The 24,178-nt window shown below is 33.4% G+C and overlaps 1 protein-coding gene across 1 annotated transcript; it reads right to left on the bottom strand.

Annotated features, from left to right (window-relative positions):
- Window positions 1-10,616: 10,616 nt before the first annotated feature.
- Window positions 10,617-16,140, bottom strand: LOC112019306 (UDP-rhamnose/UDP-galactose transporter 6). Its single transcript, XM_024051843.2, has 6 exons — window positions 16,049-16,140; window positions 14,782-15,043; window positions 12,544-12,728; window positions 12,257-12,457; window positions 11,822-11,983; window positions 10,617-11,189 (listed from the first exon to the last, which is right to left on the bottom strand). The coding sequence occupies exons 2-6, from the start codon at window positions 14,909-14,911 to the stop codon at window positions 10,860-10,862; spliced, it is 1,008 nt and encodes a 335-aa protein (XP_023907611.1). The 5' UTR covers window positions 14,912-15,043; window positions 16,049-16,140; the 3' UTR covers window positions 10,617-10,859.
- Window positions 16,141-24,178: the final 8,038 nt, after the last annotated feature.

Genomic DNA, 24,178 nt, shown 5'->3' with positions numbered 1-24,178 from the left:
ATAAGCCAGGCGCTATATTTTTCTTTCCTTCAACCAAAAGGATATGGAGAGGCGGTAGTGAGTTTCATACAACTATTTTATTTTATTTTATTTTTAAAAAGAGTTATTTCTCTGTAAGAAAGTAGGAAAAAAAAAGGTAAACTTTTCATTTTTTTTAAAAGGAAAATAGTCATTAAATTTTCATTTGTTTGAATTTCAATTTTTATACCCTTCGAGATTATTTTTAAAATAATTGTGATGATTTTGAGTTATGATAACGTGATTTCAATTAATTAAAATTTCAATTTTAATCAAGTTGATTTAAGTTTACCAGCAATTAAAAATCTCTATATTACAATACTCCTAGTTAAGCCCAATAATAATCAAAATTAAGTGGGGGGGATATTTGGTATTTTTGCAGAAAGTCAAAGCTTTAGTAGTGGAGTTTTTGTGATAAAGAGATTTGACTAAAAGCAGTACTACTTTTAGCATTTACATTATTTTGCAAACTACAATAATAAAGCGCGTTTTGAAATTTTATCCCTTGTTTGTAACTAAATTGAAAAATAGAAGGTCATTTTTAAAATTAAGTATAAATATTTATATAAATTCATTATTTTTATTAAAAGCTATAAAATTGTGCTAAAAAGCTTTAAAATAATTTAAATTTTCATTTATTGGATTCACATAAATTGTTTATGCAAAAATTGCTAGATATGTGACAATATTTACTAAAGAGTTTTAAGAGCCGTAAAGCTCTTTTTTAGTGCTTTAAAGTAATTGCAGTTTTTGAGTTGAGTTTAAGGTGTGTTTTTGTGTTAGAATTTTTTTTTTCTCTCCATTGTATGTGTGTCTATGTGTGTTTGTTTCTAAAATAGAAAAAAAAAAAGTAGTGCTTTAAACTTAGAGCAAACCTTAAAACAATAAAGAGCCTCAAAATTCTGAAAATCCCAAAAACCCAATAAAAAACCTCAAAAGTTTGATAACCCAAATGGAACCGATTAACAAAATAAAATCAAGACCTAGAACAAAAAAAGTGAAAAACCCAAAATTTTGATAATATCAAGAGTACAAGCTTGGCAACTGAAGGGTGGTGTTGTGTTGAGCTGACAAAAGAAGTTTGTATGATGGGATGTGATAAGATCATAAGAAGAAACCAATTAAGTTGGAGGGAAGCAATGGTGTGGAAATATATATATATATATATATGGGAGTTGAATGCAGAGAGGATGTAGCCTATTAAATCTTTTGTTTTTGTACTTACGGCACCCTATGGAGTCTGCTTGTATGTTTTCTTATAGTATCAAAAAAAAAAAAAAAAATTGTAGACTAAACAAATGTTTATAATGTTGTATACATTTATAATACAATATAAACTACAAATTTTTCAACCAAAAAAAAAAAAAAAAACTTTTGGTTTCTAAGAAACAACTAACTTATGAAGTCACCAAATATAGAATTACACTACCTCTTAAGAGAATTTTGATCAAACATTTGGTGGTTGACTATATTGAAGTTGAACTAGAGAAATCACTATGGAGTGTCCCAGATTTAATATTCTCGGTTAGATGTTCTTAATTATTAATTATGAGAAATGGAGCCCATGCATAAATGAAATCTTAATCAAGTTCAGTAGAAAGTAGTAGAGCAAGCCCTTTGTCGTTTTATTTCATTAAATAAACCAAGTATTATTATTTGATGAAAATTAACAGTGAGTATTATTTCCAAAAAAATAAAAAAGACAATTGTTCTTAAAAAAAAAAAAAAAACAATGATTGTATTAAAGAGAAGAAAACTAACAAGGTTTCAATCACTACAAAACACATGGGTCTTAGGCTGCGTTTGAAAAAATGCAGCTACAGACGGGCTAAAGCCTTGTTTTTAAAAAACGCGGCTTAAAGAAACAACAAAGGCTGCGTTTTAAACATGTGGCCATAGAACGCGTCTAAAGCCGCATTTTTTTGAGCTATAGCCGCATTTTTAAGGGTGGAGCTATGGCCGCATTTAAAAGACGTGGCTATAAAACCTGAGTATTTCATTTTTTTTTTTTTTTAATCTTAACTATGGCCGCGTGTAAAAAACACGGCTCTAGCTTGCCTAAAGCCGCGTTTTTTAGATGCGGCTTTAAATTTAGTCTGAAGTCGCGTGTTTAAAACGTGTCTTTAGTTTGGGATTGGGCTGCGTTTTTTAAACGTGGCTTCAGATTTTGCCTATAGCCACAAGTTAAAAACGCGGCTTTAGGCTTTGTATAAATACTAAATTAAAAATTTTCAACCCTAGCCTCTCCAATAGCATAGCCTCCATCTCTCAAAGCCCGATCTCAACCCTCACCCTCCAAGCCTCCATCTCTCAAGCCCTCACCCTCCATATCCGATCTCAACCCTCACCCTTCTCATCAAGCTCTCATCCTTCTCATCAAGCTCTCACCTCCAATTCATCCATCATCCTCACTGATTCATCATTGTCCTTACTGCTGCCACCGAAGCTCACGCTCCATCACACCAAAGCTCACGCACCATCGCTGACTCGATCCATCATCCTCACCAAAGCTCTCTGTTCAATCAGCCATTGTCGACCCATGCAGGCCACACCCCATTGCCAATGAAGCTCACGCTCCATCACACCAAAGCTCACGCACCATCGCTGACTCGATCCATCATCCTCACCAAAGCTCTCTGTTCAATCAGCCATTGTCGACCCATGCAGGCCACACCCCATTGCCAATCTTTCTCCACTCTTCTACGGGTACTTTCTCTCAGCTTTTCCCTTTTTCTCAATTTGCATTTGGGTCTTTGTGTGTGTTTGTTTATGTTGTTGTTGATTCTGCTTTGGGGTTATTGAAAAGATCCCAAATTTTTTGAAGTTTCGTTTGTGATTGTTGATTTTTGATGGTCTGGGCTGAGGAAAAAGATTGGGGATTTGGGTTGGGGTCGTGCAACCCTTTTGTTTGGTTACTAAGAAAATGTTTCTGTCATCTATTCATGAGTCATGACCCTATTCTTCTCTCTCTGTCTTTATATATTTTTAATTATATAGAAGGACTATTTATTCAACATAATATATAGTTAAATATTGTACTATAATGAGGGGTCGTATGAGACATTGTTACAAAGTTTGTATTTTAAGCTCTTTACACGCGGCCATAGTTAAGATTAAAAAAAAAAAAATGAAATACTCAGGTCCTATAGCCGCGTGTTTTAACCGCGGCCATAGCTCCTCCCTTAAAAATGCAACTATAGCTCAAAAAAACGCAGCTTTAGATGTGTTCTATGGCTGCGTGTTTAAAACGTGGCCTTTGTTGTTTCTTTAAGCCACGTTTTTTAAAAACGGGGCTTTAGCCCGTCTGTAGCCGCATTTTTTCAAACGCAGCCTAAGACCTGCATGTTTTGTAGTAAATAAGTCATATATAGAATTAAGAGGAGATACGAACAATTAATGTTTCCCAGTACTCATCTTCTTGAATGAGAAAGCTTTTGAACTCCAACTCCATGATGATTAAACTGTATATTAACAGAATCAAATCTCTTTGAGAGAGAGAGAATTGATAAAAGAAACAATAATGTTTGCTCTATGATTTTGAGATATATTGCCGTTGGAAAGCAGTGGTATTTTTCTTTCCTTCAATTAGAAGGAGAATGGGGAGGCGGTGGTGAGTTTTTCTTTCCTACAACTTATTTTTTTCTTTTAATTTAATTTAATATTAAATGGTTCTCTCTAGTAGTCTATATAGATAAGTGTAAAAAAGAGCAAAATTATAGTTCGTTTTGGTATATATCATGAATTTCAATTTGATACCTTTCAAGATTATTTCAACCAAGTACAAAAAATTTTGTGATGCTCTTTTTAAGAAAAAAAAAAAAATCAAGTACATTTAGTTTCAATTAATTAAGACTAAAACTATTAAAATCAAGTACATTTAACTTTTCAAATTTTTTTTAAAAAAATCTTGAAATTCCAATACTCTTAGTTAGGCCCTATAATCAAAATTAAGTGGGGGCCATTTGGTATTTTTTTTATAAAATAAAACTTCTTCTCTTTTTGGTTGAATTGGAACGTAAAGAGATTTAACTAAAAGCTCTTCTAGAAAATAAAAAGTTAGTTGTAGAGTTTTTGTGATAAAGAGATTTAACTAAAAGTTCTTTTAACATTTAGGGTCCTTTTGGATAGTAGTTGTTGTTGCTGAATAGTTTATTTAGTTTTTTTTTTTTTTAAAACTTTGTGGCTAAATAATTTTTCCATAAAATCTAAAAACTAAATAAAATAAATTGATGAATGTTTTGTTGTAGCAAAAAAAAAAAAAGCTAACTAATAATCTAAAGTAATTGCTATCCCTCATTAGCTAATTAAACTGATAAAAAGCTTTTAAATTTGTCAAAGGACAAACGAAAGTGTATATATATATACATATATTAAAAATGTTTTGTATTTTTATACTTGAATCCAATTAATTCAATAATAATAATAAATATTATTATTATTATTGTATGTACTGAGAAATTGATGGCCAGAGCCCACTAAGAACAGTGATGCTTTGTCCCTCAAACCAAGTCTACACAATAATATTTTTATAGAAAGTGGGAAATAGTACTAGCATAAATTTGGTACTAAGTTCAGGTCTAAAGCCGAGGAATCTGAAGTAATGAAGAAAGACAATTTAAGTAACAATTGAAGATATTGCGGTCCTCGGGTGAGTTCGAGGACTAGTCCTTATATATGAATGACACAAATTCTATACCAAATAATTCACTGTTCACTTTCTTGTTTTTTTCATCCTTAGAGAATAATCCCCCTTTTAACTGGGAGGTTCATCTCTCTTATATATCCTTTCTCTTTGCAACCTAACCCTCCACTTGTATGCCTCAAGGCTTTTCTTAGGTCACTTGTCCTGTCAGAGTTCTGTTGAAGGTGGTAGAAGAGGTTGCTAGCTGTGAAACTATTGTTTAGATGTCATTTCCTCATCAATGTAGCTGATAAGGTTGTTGCAATGCATTCAATGCGGTAGGGAAGGTATGCCATTTACAAGAAGTTTCCTTCCACCGTCTTGGCCCTTTCCATGATCCTTTTTTCTCGAAATGGGTTCTCCCAAAGTGTTATCTCGCATCTTCCTCCCTTCTTGGGTCGATGAAGTCCTTAGGTCGGATACACTTTTGCGGGTAGAATCATGTGATACTTCATGCTCCATCCTCTTCGGTCCTCGGACGCTCTACAATTACCTCTCTTTAAAAATGGAAACCCATTGAGCGTCATTTTTTAAAAGAAGTATAAACATTTATATCAATTCATTATATTTATTGAAAGCTAAAAGCTTAAAATTTTCAATTGATATCTGTTGATGCTCATTTTTGGAAGCCAAGCAGCAGGAAGAAGCCCAATAATATGGGCAGAAAAGAGTTAGTGGGTTGATAGAAAAACCATTAAACTCGAATGGCAGGAACAATGGATCATAGGCCCATAAAGTAAATAAATGGGAATTGAGGAAAGAAAATAGGCCTAAAGGAGCCCAGAGAGAGAAGTAGTAAACCCATGGACATTATATGATGTAAAAAAGTGAGAATGGACCACAGCAGACTTGGAGTAATGAAGTAAAAAAGTAAGGGGTTGATGGAAAGCTTATGAGCCCCAAGGATGAAGGATAAGGTAATTGGGCTAGGGAAGCCCAAAAGAGTTAGTAAAAGCCCATGTGAATGCAGAATTAGAAAATGGGCCAAGGATGCCCAAGAAGAAAGGAATGGGACAAAGGAGCCACAAGCAATGTAATGGGCCAAGAAGGCCTAAAGTAGCATAGGTATAAATCCAATTACCATACTGAGTCATTGAGAAAAGAACAGGCAGCAAGCCCAAAAGAAGCCCAGCAAGCACGAGTCAAATAACACCAAAGTAGGAATAGCGAGTAGTATGACAGGAATGACAACAAAATTACGGAAGGACCAAAGAATGGGCTAAATAGGGGAAAACCCACAATCAAGCAAGGCCCAGCCCTTAAAAGGAGCAAGCCAGTAAACAATGGAAAATCAGAAAAATAGTTCACGCCATAAGAGGTCAAGGATGAGTGGTAGAATGCACAGATGAGCCTTAAGACCATGGCAAACGTATGAGCAGTGGACAAGCTTTTGATGTACACAGGAAGTGGAGCATGTGCAAGGCCCAGGCACTACCAACCTATACCCAACCAATACAGGAGTGGTGGGTCATGGGTCAAAGGTAAGAGAGGGTATGGTTTGGTGGTGGGGATAAGGGGAAAACCTATTATGGGGTTCCTGCTCAAATTCTTTTGGGGGTGCTGTCCTGCTGGGATGACATGCTACCCAAAAGAATGTAGGATGAGTTGAAACCATTAGGTAGGTGTATGCCATGAGGGATAGCAAGAGAGAATACCCACACTGTGGTGTATAAGAATGCCATGGTGAACAAGCAAACAAAAGAGTCTTCTTTGTTTGGTAATGAGGAGTGACATAGCTAGCATAGGTAAGTGGTGGTGGCTGGGTAGTTGACAAACCAGTGGGTGGTCGGGAAGAACACCCTAATCTAGACAAAAGTGGTTAAAGGCTAAAATGGTAAAAACCAGTCGCAGCAGGCAGTATATAAAGGGTCTTTGTTGTGCACAGTAACATCATCACAACAGTAGTAATCACCATGAGAGAATCACAACACTACCTTCCCCATAACACTACAAGGGCAAGTGCCAAGAAAGAAAGAGTAGGAGTGGGGAAAGAATCAAAATAACAAAACAAAGAGAAAAGAGAAAGAAGAGAAATAGAAAGTGTAAAACGGCAGTTATACACCAATAGACTAATCCCTTCTCTCCCTCTAAAAGCCTACCCTCTGTTGAGGATAAAGAATTCATTTGAACACAAGCCATTTAGGCCCGTTCCCTCAAAGTGGATAATTTCTATAGCAGGATCCTTCTGTGAGGTTACCCATGTTGAGGATGTGGTTCCCTTCTTGGCCTTAGTCCCGTAACACAACTGAACAAAGCAAACTAATCTTTTCCTTTTTTTATTTTATCACTTATTGCTATTGTTTCCTCTCTTGTCTTTGCAATTTTACCTATAATGTGCTTCTTGTTGCCATATCGATCTTTTTCCTAAGGATCTCTTACTTGCTTTGCCTAACAGTAACATATTTATTTTATCATTGTTTTATTGCATTTATTTGCCATAACTCATTAGTAGCAGCTTCACTTGCCATTGGCATTTGACTAAAGTTTCGGCAAATGGCAATTGGACCGGTTCCAACTCTCTTATCTAGAACACTCGGGTCCAGTGTAGTAGGAGGCAGTCTAGCCCAAAAATCACAGAAGGCCCACCACAATATCTTAAACCACAAAAACATATTTTTGCTATATTATATCAATCTAAATTCTATCTTAAACCACAAAAATGAACTTTTGCTATTTTTTTATGGAAAACAAGTAGCAATACCATATTCTATTTTTACATGCTATCATTTATCTCTTTCTTTCTCTTCCTTTTTGTCTCTTTCTTCTCTGAAATTCTCTCTTGTCTCTCTTCCTCTTCATCTAATTATATCTCTATCTATGAAAGCTCGCCACTACCAGGAAAAAAAAATTTCAATGATCACCTAAAACCACCATCCCCACAACCTATCACCACCTCAAACCCACAACCCACCATCATCACCACCATAAAAACTCACAAACAAGGACACCAAATTCATCCCAAAACCAAAACAAATCCACCATTCACAATCACAACTCTTAAAACCCATTCTAAAACCAAACAAAATCAACAATCAACCAAAAAAAAAAAAAAACCCACAATCCACAACCTATCCCACAACCAAAACAAACCCACCATCTCCACGATTGGATTCATCTCCACCACACTAAACTTCAATAGCAAACCAACATTGATCTCCACCAACAAACTAGCAAACGACCCATGCCACCAAAAATCCACAAACCACTCCACCATACTGCCAAGAGAGAGAATAAAGCTTTCTAAGAGAGAGAGAGAGAGAGTTGAATAAAAAAAAGTTTTAATTTTGCATTTGTGACTGAATGTTTCTATTAGTGTAAGTGTTACTATTAATAGAAGTGTGGTCACAAACACTAAATTTTTCTGGCATTTGACACATCTAATGTAAGTATATATATATAGTATGTTTAATGCTAAAAATTAGCATTTAACATTTCTAATACTAGTGCTAAAGCTCTTTCGAATAATTAGACATGGCAAAATAGGCGGGTCGGGTCAGGTTCGGTTCAAGTCGGGTCAATCAGGTTTGCAGGTCAAACGAGTCACGGGTCAAAACAGGTTGGGTTGGGTTGCGGGTCGGGATGGGTTGACCTGTATTTTTCAATTTTTTTTTTCAATTACAAAAACAAATCAATGACAACTTGTTTAGAGAGAATGAATAAAATCAATTAAGCAAATGAATTGCACTTAATGCCACTTGTTAATATCTTTTCAATTCTGATAGTTTTGTGCATGAAAAAAATTATTTATAGTCATAAATTCATGATGGAAAAAGTTTTCAATGTTAATAGTTCACTATCAAAATGCATACAATTATAAGTTTACATCTTCAAAAAGAGATAGATCTTAAAATAAACAAAACAAGTATGCCAGTAAAGTAGCAAGTTATCGATCTTCTTAAGTGCACATATTCCTGTTGCATTTAAAATAATAGTAAAGTTAGATTACTTAGAAAGATAAACTAAACAAAAAAAGATTTAAAAATAAACATAACATATTAAGTAAAGAAGAATAAGTAAATATTTTATAAGAATTATACCTCAATCTCAATCTACTCAACGTTAGTAGCAGATTCAGCTTTGCAAATATTCATACTTGCAAATTGTAGCTCAAGTTGGCCAATTTCATTAGCATATTCATCTACAATACAATATTTTAATATAACTTAATATACCATAGAAGCAAATCAATAAAGAATTAAAATTGTATAATTATGACTATAAAAAAATTAAATTACCTTCAAATCCATATAGGCAACTTTTAGTACACAATGCAGCTTCCACATTCTCAGGTAAAAGACGTGATCGATACAGAGTAAAATTTTTTTTCCCAGTGCTAAAACTTGATTCAGAAGCAACAATGGTTATCGGAATGCTCATGAGATCCCGTGCCATTAAAGAGAGCTTTGGAAACCGATTGTAATGCTCTTTCCACCAAGATAGAACTACCAACTTTGAATTTTGCTTTTTGTTAAGTCTAGGCTCTTCTAAATACAAGTCCAACTAAAATTTTCTTTGTTTCAGCACCACAACCACTTTCATAATGATCAAACTTCTAATCATTAAAAAAAATTGCAATGAAAAATAATACCACACAACAATACAATCTTTATTATTAAAAAAACATAGCACAACATATACCAAACAAAATTCAATTCACTTGAAACAAAAAAAGTGTGGAATGTGTGAAGAAGGGCAGAGGTCGAAGGCACAAGAGAAAGAGTAGAGGATGAGGATCTGAACTGAGGAAAGGAAGTTTTATGGTTTGGTTTGTCAGGTTTGCCGTTTGTGCATTGTTAATTTGTTTGTGCTTTTGGCTTTGGAAAATGGACTACAGCTCAGCTAGTATTGACTACTGAATGAGATTTTTTTTTTTAGTGGTTGTCTTGACTCTTGATAGCCTTGTGTAACGTGTTGTCTTGTCTCATGTCAAGTACTAAAACTAGCTCCGCCTCTTATTGGTTGTGATGAATCAAATAGTCATTCTCTCATGTCATGTCTTGACAATAGTTTTAATTGTTTTTAACTTTATATCTCTAATATATTGATTATTAGTTTTGGTACTTTATAGTTTATGCACCTAGTATCAAGACATAATTTAAATATTTTTTTTAGCGAATTTTTTTTAACGGGTCGAGTCACGGGTTATCCGGGTTGGGTCGGGTTGACATGCAAAAAAATCGAGTTTGGGTCAAGTATTTTTCAGGTTAGGTCGGGACGGGTCAGAAAATTTTGACCCACATTACCATGTCTACGAATAATTGCTAAAACATGTGACAATTTCTAATGAATAGTTTTAGGAAGCGTAGTGCTTTAGGTGTAAACATCAAAATAACGAAAAGCTTTAAAATTCAACAGAGAACCAAAAAGAAAAATGGTAAAAAAAAACTCAAAATTCTAACAATTCCTATTAAAGTATAAGGATACAAAAAAATTTACCCAGCTTTTCAGTGATTGGCATATAGAATAAAATTTGCATTAATTATAAGTTCATGTAAAAGTAATGTTTCACCAATCACAATTTGCTAACTCTATTAGTTATGATAAAAGTAGTAAAAAAAATTGTATTTCTAGTCTTGCTCTTCCATGGACATAAAGCTTAGAATCACCAAAAAAAAAAAAAAAAAAAATCTGAATTTCCGAGGAAAAAATCAAATAAAATCTTAACATCCAAAATGGGAATAAACGGAGCTGATTGCTGTCTCCATATTTGCAGAGTTGGCATGCATGGCTTCCTTCTCACATATGCCAACATGAGCAGCTTATCAACTTGTTAGACTTAAAATTCATTCAATAAGCAGACAAGCTTCATCCAAAATTGCTAAACTATCAAAATTGGCTTTTAACTTTCAACTTAATATGTGACCATTCAATGAGTTTAATAGTAAGTCAGAAGAAAGAATATCGTAGGTACACATAGTTTGGAAATAAATAGCACAAAAAGAATTGATTACTATAAATTATACTCGTGAAACAGTAAAATTTGTAGGGAATCTAAGCCCATCCAGGAATATCCATTCCTTTGATGGGGAAATTTAAAAAAAAAAGAAATGAAACTAAGGAAAGTTCAAAAATAATTAGAATCAAATGGGTGGTTTTTAATCTCAATCAATAGCTTCCTGGAATCAGCTATCTTTGTATACTCAATTTTTCCTAAGGAACCTTACACTTTCCCATCAAGTTCAGTAGATTCTGATAAACCACTGTGTTTTTGTTGTCTGGAAGTAGGGAGTGAGTGGCTCCTACGCTCCTTTCCACCAGGCTTAGATGAGGCATTTCCGTACCATATCATTCCAACTACCGCTATTATCATTCCCAAAACCACATGCAAATTAAGACCCTCCTTCCCAAAAAAGAAGAATCCCATAATCAAAACAAGGATTGTCTTCATATGACCAAGTACTTGAAAAGACACAGCCGTAAATCTTCCTATGCAAATGAATTGGCTGAGGTTGGTCCCCACAGCAATAGTGCATGAAAGGATTATAAACATCTGGTAAGAGCAAGTTACAGCGGAATTGTGAGTTATAGTACTATTAAAATCAGATAATGTAAGACAGAAGACATTCACCCCCGTTATGCATGTAAATAAACCGGGTGCACAAATGTCATGTATACCAACACCGCCACATTGAGATGTAGTAAAAAGACACTATAGGAGCTATCGTGGTCTTTTTAAATAAGAGCCACAAAAAACAAATATACAAAAAAGTTTGCTTGCTAGACAGAAAATATAAGAAAGTGCTTTTTGGGTCATTCTTGCTTGAAAAAATCAAGAGAGAGAGACAGAGAGAGAGAGAGAGAGAGAGAGGGAGTTTGGTTTAGAATGTTGAGAAAATGACATTTAATGTTCTATTTGGATGCCATGAACAAAAACTTTTTAAAGTTCCTCTCATAACTGGGGAAACCAGTTGAGGAACTTTTTAATTGATTGCATAAAAAGTAAATGACAGTACATATCACTGATGTTTGTTATGCCTATATCAGGATAGTTTAAAACATGAAATTTTAATTTGCATATGCTGATGATAAAAAAAACAATTACTTTTTTTTTTTAATAAGTAAAAAACAATCACTTCATATAAGAATCATGGAAGACAGACCATAAATTGCTGCTGTACTTACCAAAGACCACACATTATAGTCATACGCGTCAACTCTTTTGGTTGTCAACCAGTAATCTAGAAAGGGGCCTATTAACAGCAATGAAGCAGCCTGTGCTGGAGCAGTATGTCCCAAAAGGTTGAAAGAGCCAAGTGAATATTTCCGTTGAAGAAAATGAACATACTGCATGCAGAGATTTGACACAAAAATAAGATGAGTCTTTTGAACAATAAAAAAAGAATTTAAAAGAGAGAATTCTGTTTATGAGTTTGTCAAAAGAGAGTTTGTAGATAATGACAATTTAGAATGTAATTAACACTATATTTCGTACGGTGTGTGTGCACTCAATTGAACATAATATAATATGTGTCTCAATCTAGCAGACTCCAACATATGTAACTGCACATGCAGAAATCTTGATAGTTGTGCACATGCGTAGTGGTATTGACAACTTACATATTGTTGCAGAGCAGTGCTCCAGACAGCTATAAAGGCTGCAATAAAGCCTCTGGTATTAACACTCACATCGGTGACAGTGCAAACACCAACACCCAATAGAACAACTGCTATGCTCAGCTTCGTGTCTCTAGAGTATCGAATTTTGTCGAGCACAACTTCCAAAAGGCAGGATACAGGGATCATACTCAACTTAGCAATCTGTAAATAAAACAGAGAATAACATTCAAAAATCATCCAATAGATTGCCAGAATGAAATTGTAAACTAGATCATACAGAAACTTACCTGATAGAATCCAACAGAGTTCCACATTAGACTAACGTTCATTCCAACAATAGAGAAGTTAGCAAAGATAACAAATTTTAGAAGCTCCGAGAATGGTAGATGAGAGGATTGGATATATCCCAACCACCGTAGGACAACAGTCATCAGAGTTGTTGTTGCAAAATGCAAACCAGTTAATGTTGTAGCTGCAAAAGATAGCAACTACTTAGAACTGTGAACAAACAAATGATGCGCAATATCCTTATACTATAACATGTTTTTCAAATTGCTTACCAAACTGCACTCCTATTGATTATATTTTTCTTCAAATTGCTTATCAAAATCACTGTTTTATGGACTCAAAGGTCATTAAACAGGACATCATTGCTAGCACCACCATGCCTCATCCAAACTATTGAACGTACAACTGCACTCCTATTGATCAACTGGCTATGTTGAAAATTACATGTAATCACTTAATCATTTCTCTATGGCTCAATTCATTTCCTTAAATTTCCTTCCTGAATTGTTAGCCATCCCAAATCTAAAACAAAGCTGCCCTCACTAAGTTATTAATGTCACTGTACCCAAGTCTTGCTTGGATCATCAATTAGCGGGGACTATTAAGGATTCTTCTTGTGCACAAGTCCCTGGCAGTCATGTCTACTTTTACCACTCAACCAGTATGCTTGAAGCACCACACCTGCTACTTGCTCCTAAATCCTGCTTTCTACTTTTCTTGGTTTTAATTGGTTTGTTACATAAACAACCATTCTACCGCATTCTCAAGGGGGAAGGAAGCACCGTTTAAACTTAAACTCATTGACCTAAATCATGCTCCTTACTCATGAATAATCACATTGTTATCTCATTTTTAGTTTGATTGGAATACGATGTTCACATGGCACTCCAAAACTATTTATTCTTTGGCCCAAGCTCCAATTCAGTTTTTTTCATCAAGATAGTTTTTGGGGAATTCCAGCTCACAAGTTTAACTATCATTTTGTAGGCATATATGATGCAGCATTGAATACCTTTCCATCATGCTCTGACTAATTTTTAGACACTAGGGTGACAGCATCTCAGTACAACACATCTAATTGTCAGTCCCTTATTGAAGACTATACATCAATGCTTTGTCAATTAGAACTAACATGAAAGATAAAATCCACATTTCTTTTGGGCCATAATTGTCATAATTAGAGGGACAAAAGGAAACAGAAGAATGAAGATGTTGTAAGACAAATAACTTAAGATTATAACCTATGAAAAAACTAGACACTCTGATCTAAGAGGAACAGCAGATAGCCAGATACAAACCAAAAGAGAATCACAGCTTGATAGATTAGCAAACAAATAATTCCAACTTTTGAATCAGAGCTTTCACTATGGTAAGAATCTAATTCAACCACAGAGAAGAGAGAAAAGAGAGTGGGGGGCAGGGATGTGCAAAGCTTCCTTGCATTGATTTCCACATGAATAGGTAATAAAACTTGAGGAGTCCAGTAGCATTAGATCATTGAATGACTTATTAAGAAAAATATATTAAATCAGTGAATGCCATCCCTGATAACCTAATAATATTTAAACTGTATTCCCTCTAACCCTGTGTAAAAAGGATAATATATAAATTGTCTGAATAACCCACCAAAAACAGAGCACCCCGGCTATTTAGGTTCTCTCTAATAAAATTAAGGATAAAAGGCACAACTTCTGGAAACATGGACAATAAAATCAAGGAAGATATCTTTTATTGAGAAAAAAGGGTCATTTGAAGGTCCCAACATGCAGGCTCCAAGCAGAAATAAGATGGAGACGGTCCAAACCTTTGAGATTAGATACATAATGGAGAACAAAACCAAAAAGACATAATCAGAGGAATGCTGGAAAAACAGAAAAAGAAACTCGTACCATACACGCTTAAAGGCAATAGAAACATGAAGAAGATCATAGACTAACATGATCAGAGAAAACTGTTGATATTAGGAATGAACAAAATACAAAACATTAGGAAGAAGATGAAGAAGGAAAGCCCTATTCTAATCCAGTAGGAGTTGCACAATATCCATTATCTGAAAGCCTAGTAACCAAGCAAATGATCCCTCCCAACTCCAACAACAAGAATGCACTAAGAAGAGAGAAAGAATTAGAACAGATACCTTTGATGCTAAAGAGATAATGTGATAAAGTTACTGGAAAAGGCAACATAGATCAAGAGAGAGAGAAAAAAAAAAAAATAATAATTTAGGAATACTTTACCGAAACTGAAGCCGTAAGTAGCCATCAAGGCTTTATTGACAATGATAATCCCAACCGAGGTAACAACGTTAAACATCCAAGCAGCTGCATCTACAGAAGCCTTCTTATCAGCCTTGCTAGCGGGAGCCATTATTATTAATATGCGTTTCTTATAGAAAATGGCAAGTGTATAGAGTCCTTATCCCTCAGATTACATAAAGAAATCTATCCACATCTGAGCGAAAGTCCAAGAGTTGTTCAACTCACTTAGCAACAAATTATTCTACAAAGAAAAAATTGGAAAGAGTCAGAAAATCAAATGAAAATTATTAAAATTTGAAATTTCCATTGTAATGCCAGAATATTATCCATATCACCATTGTATGCTTTTCTGTTCACAACCAAAATTTTAATGTATGATCATGTTAAACAGTCAATGTAGAACATCATGATCATTATCACATTGTATTCTGTCATCCAAATCCAATAGCAAAAAGGCAACAACTAAAGTTAAAGATAGAGGTCTAATATTACCTGCGCGCAAAATATATGTGTGGAAAAGTATGGAAGATTAACATTTGATTTCTCAGTTATTATTATTATAAATAAATTATGATGATCATTATTATTCTCTGGGATAGAACCAATTCATGGGAGGATATAACATAACCATAACCATAACCATGCTTAGTAAGTGCACAACGATAATTAATTTTAATTTACAAGGTAAGTCAGATTCCCCAATTAAATTGTTTTATTTAATTGGGGAACCAAACTTTGGCCTTTAATTTTATATATCATCAGCTAAGTTAACTTGAATGTAGGTAGGAGGTGTAGCAAAAATTTGGTATTAGCAAAAATTAAATTAAATTAAAAAAAATAAAAAGCCAGCTTCCTTGTCACCAATTTAAAGCACAATTCAGAAAAACCTTCTTTTTAAAGTTTAACTGCTTAAGCTTAAGCAAAAGAGATCACGCTCAAAATATTACAGAACCGTACTACTCATCTTTCCATTTTTGGCAGCCAATTTTTTCTATTTAAGCTCTCTCTCTCTCTCTCTAAGGATCAATGGAAATCTAATCATTAAAAAAAAAAAAAAGGCAGATTTCCTTAATAGATGCAACATGAATGAGAGAACAGATCTATAAGAATGACAAAATTATACAATCTCACCAAAAAATCTTAAAGAATTAAGAATCAGATCTAGAATTTCTGGAATAGAGAAAGCGTAAGATCTATGGAAAATGAGAGAAATTGTTAGGGTTTGGAAACGAAATAGAACACGTACCGGCGAAGAAGAAGAAGAAGAAGAAGAAGAAGCAGCAGCAAATGAGGGGGAGGCTGAGAGAGTGAGAGAGCTAACGTAAACAAAGAAAAGTGTAGTGGTGAGAATTCAATTACCAGCCCGAGGAGGAAAAGGTTGGATTTGATATTGATATTGATATTGATATTGATGATGATGATGCGTTTGTTTGTGAATTGTGAATTGTGAATGTGAAAGCAAGCAGTCAGTTTAGACTTTTTTAGATATACAAAAAGCGTTGTGAGTTTGCGAGTTTTTTTTTTTTTTTGGTTGTTGCTTTTTCAGTTTTCTTGATTTGGCATTTGAGAGAGAGAGAGTGAGAGGTCGTGGAAATGTGCTGCAGGCAGCCAGCCAATTATTTTTTCATTGCAAAGCAAGCATACGTGAATTTTGGTTCCTAATGGGAAGAAAAATGCAAAAACACCCCCATATGATGATTAGGTGTTTTTTTCTTTTTATTTTATAAGAGTTAAAAGAAGTTAGTCCAAGATAATTTGGAATATATGAAAAACTCAATGATATAATTGAAAAACATGGGTTGTTTTTGCAATTAACCCAAATCCTAGGAGGTGTTTTTGTATTTAGGTCATTTAGAGCTTGTTTGGTTAGTTTTTTTTTATCACTTAGTTCTGTCATTCATCACTCCTTACTCAAAATATTCCAATTTTCACTACCCACCATTTTGACACTATTTTCACTTCACATAACTCAAAATTTTCAACCTTTTTGTGAGACCCATACTTGATATTTGGGAGAGGTAATTGGTATGCAAGAGACTAATCCTCGTCTGCATCATTGTTTGGGAATGGTCATGATATGGATACCCAAAACAATGTGCAAAATTGGTCTTCACATATTTTTACTTATGATCAAATCTCAAAACCATGTGAAAAATCTCATGAGTTTTTGTCATAAAATATCCTCCAAGCATTTTGAGTGAAAATCTCATAAGATTTTGTTGGAAAATATCAGTTAAAATGTCATCAGTTTTTGTTGGAAAATACCCTCCAAATTTTTTTTGGGTGAAAATATCATGATTTGTTGAAAAATACATTCTTAAGGGTTTTTATTGAAAATCTCATGAGTTTTTATTGGAAAATACCTTCCAAGGGTTTTAGAAAAATTCTCAACTTTTTATTTTTGGATTGAGAATTCACATTGCTAATCTATGTACATAGCATGCAAAATCACATAAATCCAAGGAAAATTGACATAAGCACTACCATTAAATCAAAATAGGAAACATGGGATAATATTGACAAGTTAAGCATGTGAATTCAAAAAAGAACATCATGTAAACTCAATCAACAAAGTATGTGAATTTATTAACAAAATAGACACTTCAATTATCTGAGTGGAAAAGGGATTTTGGCGAACTAAAGAGTTTTTGTGCAATTTATGAAAGTTTGAGGGTTAATAAAATTTCTGAAGTTTTGGAGCCTAAATGTAAATTTGAAATATTTGGGGGCCAAAGTTTGATTTTTGAAAATTTTGGTTGTTGTGCTGAAGGCATTATTTTCAGATTGGGCTTTGTTTATTTATTTTTGTGGCTGGGCTTAAGGTTTTTAGCTGGAAAAGGCTTTCTGGGCTGATTGTTTTGAATTTTAATTGTGTACTTTTATTGGTGTGGTAAATTGATTAAGACAATAACAAATTCCAAAAAATTATTGAAATCTTCTTTTGAAAACTTTTGTAGTCATATTTTAGTACATAATGATATGTTGCCTAACAAAATGTTATTAAATTGATGTGACATTAGGATGCTTTAATTAATTTGCCTAGTGGAGGTTTTTCTTTACAAATGCAGCTTAAGTCATTCCGACATCAAGTTAAATAAGAACATGTCATCACAGATAGTAATCATATTTGAATTTTTGAGAATGATTTCTTACTCTTGGTTATACTCATATTATGATATGACTGCATAGTTATTTATTTACATTAGCAACTGAAGATCCAAATGTATCTTCTAGTCAAGTGGCACTTTATTTTTTTTTTTTTTTTTTGAGAAATAATTATAACATGTTGCTATCCTCGCAACTCGAACATTTTCCCTCTTACACCCCCAAGCATTTTGTGCATGAGGAGGTGCCAATTCAACTACAAAGCCTTTGGCGGCACTTTATTTTCACTACTGCACAATTAAGACAGCTTCAGAATTTCAAAGGTGATAGTCATCCATTCACTCAAAGTAGATTGAATTGGATTAAAATGGATTGAAATAGACCAAAGTAGACCGAATGGATAAAAATGGACCTTAAGGACAGAATTGGACCTAAATGGACTGAAGTGGACAAGATTAGACCGAAATGGACCAAATGATACCTAATTGAACTAAAATGAACCTAACTAGACTGAAGTGTGCCAAATTAGACCGAAGTGTACCAAATGGACCTAACTGAACCGAAATGGACAGAGTGGACCCAATTGGACAGAAATGAAAGAAATGTAAATATTTATTTTTCAAATTCAAGAAGTAATGTGACCCTGCATGCTATTTTAAAACAGTAACTTTGTTTCAAAATAAAAGAAATATAGAGAATTACATTAAAATAAACATTATAAGTACAAGATATTGCCCTATTCTATCAAATAATGCTTGGATTTGGAGTTGGCAGGAGTTCTACTCTCCAGTACAAGTAAGTAAATCAAAAAAATACACTATCAGAAAAGTCACACCGCATCTTCTTGCTCAGACGGGCACCCTCTTCTGAATCCAGAAGATCTAGAAAACTTAGTGGGTCAAAATTGGGCTCTATATCATCAGCAAGGTCGAGTAAAAGACCCTCCACCTCAGCTTCATCAAATCCATCAACAACTTCATAGGCCATCTTCTCAGCTATATCTTCTTGATCACCTGGGGCAGCAAGGCTAAGATTTTCATCAAACAGGTGATGAGCATCAACGAAATCTACTAAAGACAGTGGCAGTGGTAGACACTCCATGCCCTTCTTCTCTTGATCAAGTCCTTCAACTTCAGAACGCATCTTCTTGTGAATCTAATATATGTAAAGTATAGTTTACAAAATATATGTAAAGTTAAAACTGTCTAAGATATTATTAGAAGGAAAAAAAAAAAAAAAAATCGAAGGCGACGCGGTGCTTGGACCGGATCGGACGTCTGAACTTGCTGCTGTGCTTGGAGCTTGGAGCTTGGACCGGATCGGAGTACTGCTGTGTGAGAGAGAGCTTGGAGATGTGTTGCTGTGTAAGAGAGAGCTTGGAGAGTTGAGAGAGTTTTTTTCCGGAAATTGATTGAAGGTAAAATGGAAGGTGAAATTGATTTCCACCGGTTGAGGCTTATTTTCGGTCAAAGCGTAAATTGATTTCCGTTGACCCAATTTTCCTAGGCAGCCAAACACATCAATTTTACGGAAATTGATTTCCGGAAGTAGTTTGAAGTTGAAACAAACACAGCCTAAGACAATAACAATTTCCAAAAAATTATTGAAATCTTCTTTTGAAAACTTTTGTAGTCATATTTTAGTACATAATGATATGTTGCCTAACAAAATGCTATTAAATTGATGTGACATTAGGATGCTTTAATTAATTTGCCTAGTGGAGGTTTTTCTTTACAAATGCAGCTTAAGTCATTCCGACATCAAGTTAAATAAGAACATGTCATCACAGATAGTAATCATATTTGAATTTTTGAGAATGATTTCTACCTCTTGGTTATACTCATATTATGATATGACTGCATAGTTATTTATTTACGTTAGCAACTGAAGATCCAAATGTATCTTCTAGTCAAGTGGCACTTTATTTTTTATTTTATTTTATTTTATGAGAAATAATTATAACATGCTGCTAACCTCGCAACTCGAACCTTTTCCCTCCTATACCCCCAAGCACTTTATGCATGGGGAGGTGCCAATTCAGTTACAAAGCCTTTGGTGGCACTTTATTTTCACTACTGCACAATTGAGACAGCTTCAGAATTTCAAAGGTGATGGTCATTCATTCACTCAAAGTAGATCAAATTGGATTAAAATGGATTGAAATAGACCAAAGTAGACCGAATGGATAAAAATGGACTTTAAGGACAGAATTGGACCTAAATGGACTGAAGTGGACAAGATTAGACCGAAATGGACCAAATGATACCTAATTGAAGTAAAATGAACCTAACTAGACTGAAGTGTGCCAAATTAGACCGAAGTGTACCAAATGGACCTAACTGAACCGAAATGGATAGAGTGAACCCAATTGGACAGAAATGAAAGAAATGTAAATATTTATTTTTCAAATTCAAGAAGTAAAGTGACCCTGCATGCTATTTTAAAAGAGTAACTTTGTTTCAAAATAAAAGAAATATAGAGAATTACATTAAAAAAAACATTATAAGTACAAGATATTGTCCTATTCTATCAAATAATGCTTGGATTTGGAGTTGGCAGGAGTTCTACTCTCCAGTACAAGTAAGTAAATCAAAAAAATACACTATCAGAAAAGTCACAACGCATCTTCTTGCTCAGACGAGCACCCTCTTCTGAATCCAGAAGATCTAGAAAACTTAGTGGGTCAAAATTGGGCTCTACATCATCAGCAAGGTCAAGTAAAAGACCCTCCACCTCAGCTTCATCAAATCCATCAACAACTTCATAGGCCATCTTCTCAGCTATATCTTCTTGATCACCTGGGGCAGCAAGGCTAGGATTTTCATCAAACAGGTTATGAGCATCAATGAAATCTACTAAAGACAGTGGCAGTGGTAGACACTCCATGCCCTTCTTCTCTTGATCAAGTCCTTCAACTTCAGAACACATCTTCTTGTGAATCTAATATATGTAAAGTATAGTTTACAAAATATATGTAAAGTTAAAACTGTCTAAGTTATTATTAGAAGGAAAAAAAAAAAAAACCAAAATGATGGACTCAACCTTGTTGATGACACATTCTCTGGCTTTTGAATATCGGTCATAGCCACTGTCTAGTTCAGATTTTACACTTCATTCATGGATGAGATGTATGCTGACTCTCTGTTGTTACCAAGAAGATTTCCTTCCCCTCTAATATATATAGATATCTGAGTTTGAAGATCATTATTCTAAGGCGAAGGCAACCTCTAGCCTCTGCCATTGGGGGCAAATTTAAGCCATTTGATTTAGAGATAATTTGTAAAATTATATTATTATTAAAAAAAATTTAGAGGTCTTGTATTTTTAATCATTCTTTTTAACACAATTCTAAGCGTTGGTATTTTTAAAACATGTTTCACTTGAAATGTGACATCTAAAATAAAACTTGTTTTAAAACACAGTTTGAAGAAAAATACTTAATATACAAAATTACAAATAAATTCAAAAAATAGTATTAGTTTATTAAAATAATAATTAGTTTCAAATTAATTCAAAAATAGCCATTGGTGCAACTTTAGATATAAGAAAGTATATGTAAAGTTAAAACTGTCTAAGATATTATTAGAAGGAAAAAAAAAAAAGTCCAAGTGAATGTGTAAAATTATTCGATTAATATATTTAATATTGTAAAAAAATTAGATGAATAAATCAATAAAAAAAGGGTGATGTGGTCAATGATTCTATTTTGACCCATTGTGTTTTTTAGATCTTATGCTTGATTCTACTTCCAAAAGTGATGAAAATCCACACCCTGCTCAAGATGATCACTCTAAATTTCAAGTCTTGGATTCAAAATGATGGACTCAACCTTGTTGATGACACATTCTTTGGCCTTTTTGATATCGGTCATTAGCCACTGTCTAGTTCAGATTTTACACTTGATTCATGATATATAGAAGAAGAAGACTTGAAGATCATTATTCTAAGGTGAAGGCAACCTCTACCTCTGCCATTGGGGGCAAAATTTAAGCCATTTGATTTAGAGATAATTTGTAAAATTATATTATTTTAAACAAATTTAGAGGTCTTGTATTTTTAATCATTCTTTTTAACACAATTCTAAGCGTTGGTATTTTTAAAGCATGGTTTCACTTGAAACTGTGACATTTAAAATAAAACTGTGTTTTAAAACATAGTTTGAAGAAAAATACTTGATATACAAAATTGCAAATAAATTCAAAAAATAGTATTAGTTTATTAAAATAATATTAATTTCAAATTAATTCAAAAATAGCCATTGGTGCAACTTTAGATGTAAAGTATAGTTTACAAAATATATGTAAAGTTAAAACTGTCTAAGATATTATTAGAAGGAAAAAAAAAAAAAAAGTCCAAGGTGAATGTGTAAAATTATTCGAATAATATATTTAATATTATAAAAAAAATAGATGAATAAATCAATAAAAAAAGGGTGATGTGGTCAATGATTTGGTTCATTTGATCCAGTTTGGTCTATTCTGGTTCAATTCAGTCTATTTTGGTTGAATTCAGTCTATTAGGTCCAGTTTAGTCCAACCTGGTTGCTTCAGTTCATTTTGTCCATTTTGGTATAATTCAGTCCCCCTTTTTCCCAATTTAAGGAAGGCTAATCCTTCTATATATTTAATTTAACTCTTAGTTAATGTTTACATCACTTAATAATTTTTATTGGGTTAACTGCTTAATATTTTTTAAATGCCACTTGTCAATTACACATTATTTTTTTTCCTAACACATACACCAAGTTTTGTGTAAATCCAATTTTGTTCATTTCTTGATAAGTAATTCATGTTATATTTCTAATTTTAAATTTCATTGATCTTGAAATCTAGATATTTTTTTGATTGGTTAATTATTGATCTTTTATCATCTTGATCTTTCATAAACATGTAGAATATAAGGATGCAATGTAATCCAATTGAGGAGTCCTCAAAAAAAAAAAAAAAAATCCATCAAATAAAAAGTTACTATATTTACATAAGTTACAACAAGTTTTATTTAAACCCAAGTAGGGTTGTCAATGAACCAAGCCGTTCATAAACAACTCGGGCTTGACACGATAAAAAACTCATTCATGTTTGTTTGTTTATAAATAGGCCAAGCTTGAACCTTAGTTTTAGGCTTGTTTAGTAAACAAGCCGAGCCCAAGCAAAAATATTTGTTCATGAATAAGCTCGAGAGCTATAAGACTCGATACAATACAAGCCAAGTATAGACTCCTTTATAGGCTTGATATGTGCTTCCTATATAAACTCATCACACCTATCTTAATAATAACATGTCTCATATTGGACCATTGCCCTTTACCTTAATTTTTCACTTCCTTCTAAACTAATCAAGCACCTTTAGAATTTAGTTTCCTTTTTTTTTTTTTTTTTTTTTTTTTTTTTTTTTTTTTTTTTTTTTTTTTTTCTTTTTTTTTAATTTATAAGTGGGCCATGTATGGTCCTTCCTTATCCATCATCTACTGTAAAGTCATGAAACATATTAATCCTTTCACATTCACTATAGTCACAAACAAGTTTTTTTTCTAGATCTTTATCATCTAACGTGGATACAAAAATTATATTGTAAACAATCGATGAAGCTATAGACAATGAAGAATGAATGGATGGATTTAATTTTGTAAAGTTGTAATTTGAACAATAGCTAATCATAGGTGGTACTATAAGCATGATAAAATGAGTACGCTATTTTCTTATTTTTGCTTATTTGATTTTGGGAGATTTAAGCATTTGATAATATAATTTTGTTGGATCTCAAGCTCAAAAGCTTGATCTCAGCTCGAGTTTAAGCTTGATATTAAGCTCAACCTTGGCTTGACTAATGAATCAAGCCAAGCCAAGTCAAGCTCAATCTTTTTGGCTTTCCTACAAGCTCAAGCTCAAATAATATTTTAGGCTTTTCTCAAGCTCAAGCCAAGCTTGAGCTTTTGACTTTTACTAACAAGCCAAACTTGAACATACAATACTCGACAACACTTGGCTCATTTACAGACCTAAACCCAAGTACCCTGCCCATACGTACATAACCTTCTTTCTTCATTTGTTTTCTTATATTTTATTTCATGGTGAGTAATTAAATATGGAGAAGACAATAAATAATGACGTAATTTACATGAAGAGAAAACTTAACTAGTGTCTACAAATTTTCATAAAATTAACACAGCTTTTTATAAACATTTTTGTTTTATGTAATATGGCTGAGGTTCAGATAACTAGTGCTATGTCTACTTTTTTTTCCCCACTGTTTACATGTGTTATCAATGGAG

Source organism: Quercus suber, unplaced genomic scaffold, assembly GCF_002906115.3.
Source record: "Quercus suber isolate HL8 unplaced genomic scaffold, Cork oak 2.0 scaffold_49, whole genome shotgun sequence".
Lineage (NCBI taxonomy): Eukaryota > Viridiplantae > Streptophyta > Magnoliopsida > Fagales > Fagaceae > Quercus > Quercus suber.
The sequence above is the reverse complement of the archived record's forward strand: the minus strand, read 5'-3'. Positions and strand labels throughout refer to the sequence as shown.

Excerpts from the sequence above, each read along its gene's own strand:
- LOC112019306 (XM_024051843.2), bottom strand. The coding sequence starts at position 14,911 with ATGGCTCCCGCTAGCAAGGCTGATAAGAAGGCTTCTGTAGATGCAGCT. Across the intron at positions 12,729-14,781 it reads TACTTACGGCTTCAGTTTCG|CTACAACATTAACTGGTTTG; the intron begins GTAAAGTATTCC and ends TATCTTTTGCAG. Across the intron at positions 11,190-11,821 it reads ACTATAATGTGTGGTCTTTG|ATGTTTATAATCCTTTCATG; the intron begins GTAAGTACAGCA and ends TGCTCTTACCAG.